The sequence below is a fragment of the Geotrypetes seraphini genome, chromosome 2 (assembly GCF_902459505.1).
Source record: "Geotrypetes seraphini chromosome 2, aGeoSer1.1, whole genome shotgun sequence".
Classification (NCBI taxonomy): Eukaryota; Metazoa; Chordata; class Amphibia; order Gymnophiona; family Dermophiidae; genus Geotrypetes; species Geotrypetes seraphini.
The window spans coordinates 262614033-262625686 of NC_047085.1; the positions used below are offsets into that span (position 1 = coordinate 262614033).

Sequence of the window (11654 nt, forward strand, 5' to 3'; positions counted from 1 at the left end):
TATGAGCAGCTGTTTAGATTCTTGCTTTCCGCTTCCAGTAGCTTCGGCATGTTCCATCTATGGAGAAAATGTGGTACATATAACAATAAACTACAAACAAAAATAAGGAATTAAATTGATCTGTAGGGTTTCATATACTGTAGTGGTCTCCAAAACGCTGCATGCAGCCATCAAACAATTGGCTAACAAGCTCCCCAGGTTTATTTAGTGAAGATTTACTTTCCAATATATTGTCATAATTTCTGTACTAAAGAACCCAATTCCGCCACATATATGCTAATACATTTTAGCCATCCTTCCACTATTGAATCACTGATTTTAAAGCAATGGAAATTAAAAATATCAAAAGACTTTGGCCCTCTTCTATCAAACTGCGATAGCAGTTTTTAGCGCGGGGAGCCGCGCTGATTGCCCCGCGCTGCTCCCGACGCTCCTAGGAACTCAGTGAGCATCGGAAGCAGCGCAGACCATTCAGCGCGGCTCTCTGTGCTAAAAACTGCTAGCGCAGTTTGATATAAGAGGCCCTTTATCTTAAACCACAAGAGAGTGATCCAAATCTAAGAATTTCCAAATGATATGCTGTATAGAAATTGTTTTTTTTTTACATTTTAAGATATCCAGAGACTGAGGTCCTGTTTTACAAAGCCGCGCTAACGGGTGCAGCGCGGTAACGGTCCCAAAGCCCATAGAGATTTAAAGGGCTTCGGGGCCGTTGCCACGCGTCTTTGTAAAACAGGCCTTGAATGTTTTTTTCTCTTCTGTTAATTAATCACAAGTATTTTCTACATTTTCTTACTGTGCTGAAATTCATACACACAACAATTTTCCTAATGTATCGTCATTGCCCAGAAGTTAATGTTTTCTCTAGTTAGTGTTTATTTTGTATTCTGAAAATTTCCACTAAAATGGGGGGTTGAAAACAGCAAATTGCATTCTGCACAAAATAATAATCCTTCTAAAGAGCTATCGTAGAGGGCTAGCTAAGGCATCTCACATTAATAATAATAACTTTATTCTTTTATATCACCATAATCAAAAGTTTTAGGCGGTTTACACTAAAAAGAGCGAAATACAATAATACAGTAAAAAATGCAAATATTTGTAAAATAGAATTTCAATAATAAAACTCACTAAGTAATATACTTATCGAACAAAGTGGTCTTAATTAATTTCAGAAATAGGATAACATAGCTTGCTGAATTATGTAGTAACTACACATCTACAAAATACACTACCCCCAAAAAGTAGGAATATATTTTGTACAGCACTGCATTTTCTATTTCCATCCCCTAGGAGCAAAGTACACCAAAAAAAAAAAATTGGCATAAGAAAAACGTTATGTACTCATCGGCAGTTGATATTTACAGAACTCTGTTGCTAGCAGTGCGGCATGTTCTAGCATCATCTCCTGCTTGCCTCTCTTTTCAGCAGGTTGGAGATGGGAAGTCATATAAAGCTACAGCCAGCAGAGCTCATGGACCAACTTTCCTGATATTTGTGAAGTCAATATTCAATGTGATTTAACCGGGTAGAGGGTTCTTAGCCAAATTAAGTCAATGGGTCACTGGGTCAGTGGGTCAATGGCATAGTCATGAGGCAGCGACTATAGTTATCCTGGCACCACCAGTATTCAGTGGTGATTAACTTAGGACAGAAAAAGGCTGTGCTAAATCAATCAAATAGCTATCCAGGTCCAGCCACTGAATATTGGTGGTACCCGAGTAATATCCAGATTCTCAGCACCAGTCTTCTATCATAGAAAAGCTCAAAGCAGCCAGCATAAAAAATTTAAAAAAACATTAACCCCCTGCAAGCTAAATATTGCCCCCTATGAGTTTATTTTTCAATGAACAGCATATTATGTGTTTAATCTGACTAGAGGTAACTTGTAGTTGCCAGATAGGTGAAAGTTTGGGATTGCACCTTCTGGTTTCAAGCTTAGCCTCTGACAAAGCCTTTGCAGGGGGTAAAACATAGCCATTTCGGGTTTTTAGGAAGTATTATATACTTGGTTTATGAGCATAATTCGTTCCAGAAGCATGCTCGTAATCCAAAGTACTCGTATATCAAAGCAACTTTTCCCATGGACCATACTGGCAACGCTGACAATTCGTTCCACAATCCAAAAGGTGCTGAAGAAATGGCGACGGGTGGCCCAGGGGTGTGTACCTGTCAGGTGCCGGGTGCTGCAGCGCCGTCTGAAGGAAACACCTCCTCCGTCTGCCAGCCACTGGAGAACCCTAGAGCCCACACAGCGCCGCTTCAGGGGGATTCCTCTTCCGTCCGCCGGTCAGCCTTCCACACCGGGTGCCTTCCGCATGTTGGAGAGCCTATGAGAGCCCACGCAGCCGAGTGCTGTCCCACCTGCATGTTGCATAGGATCACGCACAACATCGATGATTGACGTTGTGCGTGATCACACGCAACGTGCAGGTGGGACAGCACTTGGCAGCGTGGGCTCAGACAGAGGCTCTCCAACATGCAGAAGGCATCCGGGGTGGAAAGATGGCCTGCAAACGGAAGAGGAATCCCCCTGAAGAGGCGCTTCCTGCAGCTGTAAGTGCTCGTTTATCAGGGCGCTGCTTGGTTTGCGAGACAAAAGTTTGCTGAGTGTTTTGCTCGTCTTGCAAAACACTCGCAAACTGCGTTACTCGCAAACAGAGGTTCCACTGTATTTTTAAATATGTTATTCAATAAATTATATGCAAGTTTTTATCACATTGGTCAGCTGTGTTTTTCTGGAATGAATTCAAGCCAGCCAATATTCAGCTGGCAGCAGTTGAACTTTTTTGTACCGTTTACCATCTAATCTAATCTAATATTTGTGAATCGCACAAACCTAAATAAGCTCTAGGCAACTTGAAAAGGAAGGGAAGAAAGGGTAGAGGGGGAGGAAACCTAGTCATACTAAGCAAAAAGGACAGACAGGTGCGTATAGAGCTCAAGGATTGCTGCAAATATTATCATGCACATTCCACAAGTCTACATATAAATTACGGATTTTTTAAAATCTAGGGGCCCAATATTCAGCCAGCGGCAATCAATATATCGCTGACCGCTGCTGGCCTTATTCATGGATATTTAATGCAAGGCCCTCAATATTTGGTGTATGCAGAGCCAGCTAATTCATAGCTGCTTAAACAACATTTAAACAGCTATAGGTTACCGCATAAAGATAGGACCGTGTTTTATGCGGTCCTATTTGTATAGTTAACTTGGTCGGTTTAGTGCTGAAAGTCGGCACTTAACCAGCCAAGTGGTAACTCTACCTCCGGAACGCCCCCCAAAATAGCCAGTTTACAGTTTAGGGATAACTGGTTATTTCCAGCAACACTAACTGGTTAAGTATCACTGAAAATGACCGGTTTTCCCCAAATAGGTAATTTAACTAGTCAGGAATGGTTTCTGGCTGTTTAAATCACTTTGAATATCAACCTGGATGTACATATTTACAGAATAGTGCTTACGCAGAATTTTGCTTTGTACATACATATCTAATATAATAAAACTGTAAGCCGCGCATGCGCAGTTCCTATGCGTGCGTCCGTTTTCCGTGAGCTGTAGCTAGGAAGTGCGCATGCGCGGCTTACGTTCTTCTTCCTCCCCCCCCCCCCCCCCCCGCTGAGGTGGATGTCGGCGCGGCGGCCCGAGGCGGATGTCGGCCGCGGTGGCTGCTGGCCGCCCGAAGCTCTCTCTCTCTCTTCCTCCCCCCCCCCCCCCCGAGGTGGATGTCGACATAAGTAGGGCATGGAGTTCAGGAGGAAGGTATGGGGGGGAGGAAAATACTGCATAGGGAAATGGGGTGGGAGGGAAATGCTGCAACAAACGGAAATGGAGGGGCAGAAAAGGGGTTGATGGATAGGGGAAGAGGTGCTGATGAACAGAGAGGGGGGCAGAAAAATGAAGACAGGCCTACTGCTGGCCAGGGGGAGCAGGAAGGAGGTGATGATGGACAGGGGGAGGTAAAACAAAGGGAGAAGGGCTTCTGCTGGATAAGGTGAGCAGTGATAGGGTGGTGGAGGACACGGGAGGTAAAAGGAAGGGAGAATGGACAGTGGGAGCAGGCAAGGGGTGGTAGTGGACAGCCAAGGAAAAAAAAAAAAGACAGACAGAAATACAGAAAGCGGCTAAGGAGAGAGAAAAAATAAAAAAGACAGACACACACACATATATTCTAGCACCCGTTAATGTAACGGGCTATAAGACTAGTATTCATATAAGCTGTTATTCTAATCATTTGCATGCATATTTGGCGCTTAAATGCTAGCACCCACTTTATAGAAGTGATCTCCTAAAGAGCAATTCTGTAAACTAAGAAATCAACTTCATAATCACATTACACACATCAACATTGAGCATAATGATATATATGTACATATAATAATAATTTTTATGTACCGCCTAACCAGCAGTTCATAGCGGTTTACACAATAGTTACTCAGCATACAATATAATAATAACATCATACATAATAGAATTCTAAGTAGCTAATACAAGCATTAAAACTAATAAATAAGGGAAACACAATATAACTAAAATAAGTATAGGTAAAAATATTAAAAATACATTACAACCACATGATAATATGAAATCAATAATGTATATTATATTGTTTAAATAAATGGGTTTTAAGATCTTTTTGAAATTGATAGTAAGTAGGAAATGGAGAAACGAGAAGATTCAAACATGAATTCATTAATCCTGCTTGGAATGCTAAGGTTCTACCCAAAATTTTTTTGTAACGACATGCATTTGCTGAAGGAAAATAAAACCAACCAGATCTACGAATATTTTTCTTGGAAATTAAAAAACTAAAATGAGAAGCAAGGTAAGCCGGTGCTAAGCCAAAAAAAACTTTAAAACAAATGCATCCAAATTTAAATAACACCCTAGCCTCAAACGGTTGCCAGTGAAGGTTTTGATAATATACACTGATATGATTGTGTTTTTACAGATTAAAAATCAAACTAATAGCTGTATTTTGTATGATTTTTAGTCAGCTAGTAGTAAATTATACAGAGCCATGGTGAGACCTCATCTAGAATACTGTGTGCAATTTTGGAGGCCACATTACCGTAAAGATGTGCTCAGAATTGAGTCGGTTCAGCGGATGGCCACCAGGATGGTCTCGGGGCTAAAGGGTCTCTCGTACGAAGAGAGACTGAACAAATTGCAGCTCTATACTCTCGAGGAGCGTAGGGAGAGGGGAGACATGATTGAGACATTTAAGTACATCACGGGACGGGTCGAGGTGGAAGATGATATCTTTCTTCTCAAAGGACCCTCGAACACAAGAGGACATCCGCTCAAACTCAGGGGAGGGAAGTTTCGTGGAGACATCAGGAAGTACTTCTTCACGGAACGAGTGATAGAGCATTGGAACAAGCTTACTTTAACTGCATAAGATGCCACTGAATATTGATCTCATCATTTTTTTTCAACCTGGGTTTTTATTTGTTGTTTTTGGTGACTTTGGCCCCATTTACCCTATTTCCACTGGGACACAAATGTTTATACCATTGAGCTTCCCCCAGTTAAATTGCCTTTCACATTTTGGCAACTTTTAGAAGTCAAGGTGGTCATCATAGGGTCCAGTTCCTACATCAGACAATGGCCATTATGCTTATCATAACCATTTATTTTTTTCATCAAAATGGAACATCTATTAATTGTCAGTCCCGCCCCCGGTGATGCCTGGTGCCGCGGTGTGTGGCTCTGCTGCCGCGAGACTGGAGCATGGGGTATCTGGACTCTTGCGTCTGAGCGGCGTGCCTGGAAGGCCTGCAAAGTGTTCCTTATTCTCCTGCGATCACCTTTCCCGTTGTCCACACACACAGCTTCGGGATGCCGTTGCTGAAAACGGGACATTTCGGCGTCCCGAAGCTGTACGTGGGGACAACAGGACAGGGGATCAGAAAAAGGGACGGTCCTGTTCAAAACGGGACGTATGGTCACCTTAATCATACTGCCTGTTTTAACATCTCTGGGTGCTAAGATTTTTCCGGACACACACATTAGAGATTTTCTTGCCTGCTCTTCTTTATCACTGAATGCCCTTTACTTGGTTTTTGTATTTCTTTTCTGCTTTGTCATTGTTTTAACCATTTATCTGGACTGTGAATGTTTTGCTTTCTGCACTGTAAACCACATAGAGGGGAAGCTGTCAATGTGGGCTACCATTAAGATGCTAAAGGGTGTTAAACCCTGATGCAGGCTTAGCATTATAAAAAATGCCTAGGGCAAAGCATGTAAAAGCATTTTAAAGTAACTTGTTTGCATGCACTGAGGAAAAAGTGCAACACAAAAAAACAAAAAGGGAGACCCAATGATCCACAGTAAAAACAATCCAAAGATAAAAACAACAGACTGTGGATGTGGATGTTCTGAAAGATGATTTTTATTCACTCTTCACAATAAAAATACAAATAAAAGTCTGAATTAGTAATCCACGTATAATTGTCCTGACAGACCCTACACAAGCCGTGTTTCAGCGAGACCGCCTTCCTCAGGGGTCCGGATAATGTAGGGTACAAAGATAAAAATATGAGCAAAAACAACATACGTGTCTTTGAACATAAAACCTGGAAAAAGCTTGAAACAGGCCGAGTGGCACTTAAAATCGCACTGATGCCCGTATTCTATAAATGGCGCCTTAAGTTAGGCGCTGGTAGGCGTCCTACTGGCGCCTAACTTAAGTTGAAACTTAAGTTGAACTTAAGTTGAAACTTAAGTTGAAAAGTTTAAAAAGAAGAAAAAAAAGCATTTAAAAGTAAAATGTAGGTGCCTACTGGCACTGGAATCACACCTACAGAGGCGTTTTACAACGCCTAATGCCACTGTAGGCATGGCTAACAGCAGAAGTAGCATTAGACGTTGTAAAATGCCTCTGGAGGCGCAATTCATATAAAAAGGTAGGCGCCGGAAATGTAGGCCTTGAAAACCCTGGCCTACATTTCCAGCGCTTACCTTTTCCGAAGCTGTCTATAAACGGTGCCATCGTTTGACTGACATGCGATTAGTGGCCCCTCATAAGGTGGCCGCCAACAACAGCACTGTTGATAGAATCTGGGCCCAGGTGTGTAATATTTATTTTTTTGTATGGAGAAGGTATAGACAGGGGCAGAGAATGGGCATGGACACACCAGCTAGTATGTTCCGATTACTGCGCACTAACGAGTCAGTGTATCCATAATTCGGGAGCCCTACTTGTTCCCCATTCGATTTTTTTTCAGGTTATGTGTGAACATTAGCCCACGACCTGAAAGAGAAATCTTGCAAATTGCCATAACTCTTAGGAAAGTCCCACATTAGCACACACTAAGCACATTTTTTAAAAAAAAAAAAAAGTAGATTGTGTCTTATATTTATCAGTTTATGGTGTAGGGAGGGGGGTATTTTATTATTACATATATTATATGATAATGGAATATATGGTGGGGAGGGATGGGAAAGGGGAGGGGATAAGAATTTATGTAATGTACCAATTGATTGTTTATAAGTGATGTATTTATTGTTACTGTGAATGAAAATATTTAACACTTAATGTAATTTTGAAAATGAATAAAGATTTTTTTTTAAAAAGGAAAGTCCCACATTAGCACACACTAAGCACATTTAAAAAAAAAAAAAAGTAGATTGTGTCTTTTTTTTAAAGACAAATGTGATGTTATATTTAGTTGTATTCTTTGAGGATTTTCTTATCATTATTGGAGTTCCTTTTAAAATAGAATTAGTACTGTAAACCGCTTAGATCTGTAATATGCTCAAGCGGTATAACAAGTTTTAATAAAACATAAACATTTACTAGCACATTTTAGTAAACATAGCCCTAGGTCTCATTGCATAAAATGGGAGCTCTGCTAAAATAGCACAAGTTAGTGGTAAAATAATATGTCTTGATGATAGCACACATTGATAACTTCACCCCCCCCCCCCCCCCCCAGACAACTACTGATTTACATTACGTCCAATATATTTGAACTCTGAATCTTTATGTGAACATAGCCCAAAGTGATTCTAAACTGGTGGTTTTTCTGTTGCACAATGATCTGCAGGCCACTGAAAGCGATGCCTCCTTAGACAGCGGCAGTGCCAGCTCTGAGGGCAGCCTGCAGACCACACTGGAGGAAAGCTTGAACTTGAGTGAGTCGCCTCAATGCACTCTGGACCTTCCGATGCTGTGTCCTGTCACCACCGCCCAAAGAACTTCTCTTCCTTTCTCTCCCACATCCCTAATGCAGACCAGGCAGAACCGAAAGATCTTCAACCTCCAGAGCACCCGAAGACACCAGCGAAGCCACAGTAGTGGGGGGAGCACCAGCCCCGGGTGCACCCTCCATGACTCCATGGACCCTTCCGATGAAGAAGGTGTTGGCAGCAGCCTAAGGGGCACCAGCGAGCAGTCAGAGACATTGAGCAGCCTGTCTCTCACCTCCCTCTTCTCTCCACCTCCTTCCCTGGGATCGACTGGCATTATGAAAAAGTGCAGCAGCACCAGCAGTTTGACAGCTGCCCCTTCTCGGAGCAAAGATTCAAAGCAGTTTTATGCTGTGGACTCCCAAGGCTTTCTCTCCATGCCATCCTGGGTCACGGACTTCTGCAAGGACGCTCCATCCTCAGGCAAAGCCCAGAGCCAGGACAGTGGAGACAAGCTAGTAGGAGGAGAGCGGGGGATCCCAGCGAACTGTGGCTCTGTCCTGCACTCCAACGTTGAGTTTGGCAACAGTGTTAGCAGAAGGAACAGATGAGAACTGCAAAGAGCAGGGAGGCGAGGGCCACCGAAGCCACTACCTGCAGATAATGCAGAGCCAAGTGACACATTGGCATGGAATAAAATACGATACATAAATAAGTTATTTTACCTCACTGCGTGAGAGAGTGAAGCAATATACAGCATCAACATGACTGGACATGTGTGAGTAAAATTAAAAGCAAGACCTGGGGGAATGGGGAAGAGGGAACAGGGGATGGGGAAGGTGGAAATTCAGACAGCTTGGGGGAGAAAGAGAGGAACCATCAGAGATATTTACTCCATCTATGTGTTTTATATCTATAAAGAATACCTAGACAGAGTAAACAACATAAGCTGACATAATACAGATAGGTGTATATATGTATATAAAATCCTAGTTTGGTTTATTTTTATGTCCTCTTATTTGGGAGGTCCCAGAAATTGCTTCCAGAAATATTAAACTACCACCAAAAAATAATAACTAATTATTTTGAAAGCAAACTACGTTTGTAAAATGAGAAGAGCAGGAACAGTTTTTGGCACACTTGTACCTGTTTATTTCTAGACATAGGAATGAATAGCAAGTGAAAGGAAAGGTTGACCGTCCAGAGAAATTCCAGAGTGAAAATACATGTATATATTTTTCACAAGCACTGGGCAACCTTTGAAAAGAACAAACCGTCTATTTCCTGATGGCACCCAGGAACAGACAAGACTGCTCTGTCAGGGACAGTGGAGACTGGTTATTCACCGCAAGCCATTTGGCAAAGAAATGTTTGAATGTTTTCAGAAAGCTGCTATGAAAAAAAAGTGGAACTGAATTGTTTTTTTTATTTTTTTATTGTTATTATTTATTTTGTTGGCAATGGTGTTATATTCTGATGATATGAACTCTTTGTTTAGAAGCCCAAAGGCACCAGATGCAAAAACACATTTTAGAAAATATTATATGATTAGCATTAATTTTGATAAAAAAAAAATGTGCCAGATTGGCATAAAAAAGAAAAATTCTAAAAAATGGTTTACTGTAATGTATCTTAAGCTCAGATACAACAAATATCTATATCTATACATTTATAGATATAGATATAATATTCTTCTATACTTGTGGTAAAAGCTAAAATGAAAATCTCACTAGTGAATTATTTGACAATGTCCTATCTGGTTCATATTTTTGGTAGAAGGGTATATGAGATGTATGTGGAGCTCAGATGGGTGCTCAGGGATGGTATGATGTGAACTCTGCCAAAAACAACGAAATGCAATCTTCTGACATATAACCCAGCCTGAGTGGCAGAAAGTTTGGCTTACTGGAGCAGATCAGTTTTGTTGGCTCTGCTTTAGGCTCTCACCAACATCTGGCAAACTGATAAAGAAATGCATTCCTCAGGCTTCTCTTTGTAAAAGTGCGGAATGAGAATGTGGCATTAAGTCAGAGAGTGTGCAGCCCATCACAGAGCTCATTTTGTGAAGTGCCTAGACCCGACAAGGTATTTTATATTCCTTAGGAGAAAGAAGAAAGGTATATGATTTGTGGCACAGTGATCACTGGCTTTCTGAACCATGGAAGACTAGAAATCTGCTTCTTAACCTACTGCATATATAGAGATGCCCCAGTTGAGGGCAGAGATGCATCTGTGTGCTACAGGTGTAGTCCGTGTAGGAAAGGTAGCAGCCTGGATTCCTTATACTATGTACACCATGCTGCCCTTTTCCTTCGCAGGTTGAGAGTCACATTAAAGAGTGTTATTCCTTTACCTGTGAAATTCTAGTAGTACAGTGATACTTAGACAAAAACGAACAAATGTATTAGGAGTATGGAGATTAAGATCATCAGAAACCTTTCAAGCTTTCACACCTCTCCCTGTGGGCTGGATTTACCATACGTTTTCCATTGAAAGAGAATGAGTGGGGAGGCGGGAAGCCTCAGGGCTCCTTTTACTAAGCTGCGGTAGCGTTTTTACCGCACGCAGGATTTTAGCGCGCACTAAACCCACGCTACGTGGCTAGAACTAACACCAGCTCAATGCTGGCGTTAAAGTCTAGCGCGCGTGGCAATTCAGCGTGCACTAAAACCGCTATCGCAGCTAAGTAAAAGGAGCCCTCAGAAAAGTAAGCCCAGATGTAGGTCTTAGGCAATGCAAAGAATACTTAAATTATTGGATCCCTGCTTGTCCCCTAACCTAATGATGTAAGTATAAATGGACTTGATCCCAGAAATGGAGACACATGAGTGAGGCAAGCCGTTGGACAGGACGGGTGTTACAGGGACACTAGGGTTTGCTGGTGCTAGGGATAGAGTGGCACGACTCTTCACGGTGGCAGCACTGGGACATCACCCTCCTTTAACAATGCTTCATGGATGTTTTTCACAAACAGGCAGCTCATTAACGAGCTGCAACAGTAAGTGGTTTTTATTTTAAATGCTAGATGCGGTGGCTAAAAAAATGAATCTGAATATTCAGCGGTAGTGTCCAGATAATGGGATAATTTATCCCGATAAATTAGTAGCTGCATGTGTTAGAAATACAGATACACACACAGTATAATGTAAGGTGTGTTCAGTAAATTATTCCAATCCAAAGTGTGAAAGAAGAATCATGAGTATTGCAATAGACTATAAAAAGCTATCGGAGACAACAGGAGGAAAAAGCCTCAACGCCATCATCCCCTTGTAAACAGGGAGATGAATTTAAACAGGGTAAGGGAAACCTCCCAGGCATTAAAAAAAACTTCTTTTGTCAAGCTAATGTTTTTAAGACAATTTTTATTGAACAAATCAGAAAAACAGATAATGAACACGATCCAGAAAATAACAGTCGTTCAGAAACATACAGCATGTATCCCCCGATCCCAATATCCTAGCTGCACCCCCTCCCACCCACCCCCACCTCCCTACACCCCACCCTTCATAAAAAGATAA

At 41.7% G+C, this 11654-nt stretch overlaps 1 protein-coding gene across 7 annotated transcripts in view; it reads left to right on the plus strand.

The window, feature by feature from the left end:
- CACNA1I (calcium voltage-gated channel subunit alpha1 I) overlaps positions 1-9743 on the plus strand; it is a 1298213-nt gene extending 1288470 nt beyond the window's left edge. For all 7 annotated transcript variants that reach the window (XM_033929511.1, XM_033929508.1, XM_033929510.1 and 4 more), the window contains one exon: positions 8055-9743. In XM_033929511.1, coding sequence (XP_033785402.1) covers positions 8055-8747 — 693 coding nt within the window. In that variant the 3' untranslated portion in view covers positions 8748-9743. The remainder of the gene's footprint in view (positions 1-8054) is intronic.
- The last annotated feature ends 1911 nt before the right edge of the window (positions 9744-11654 follow it).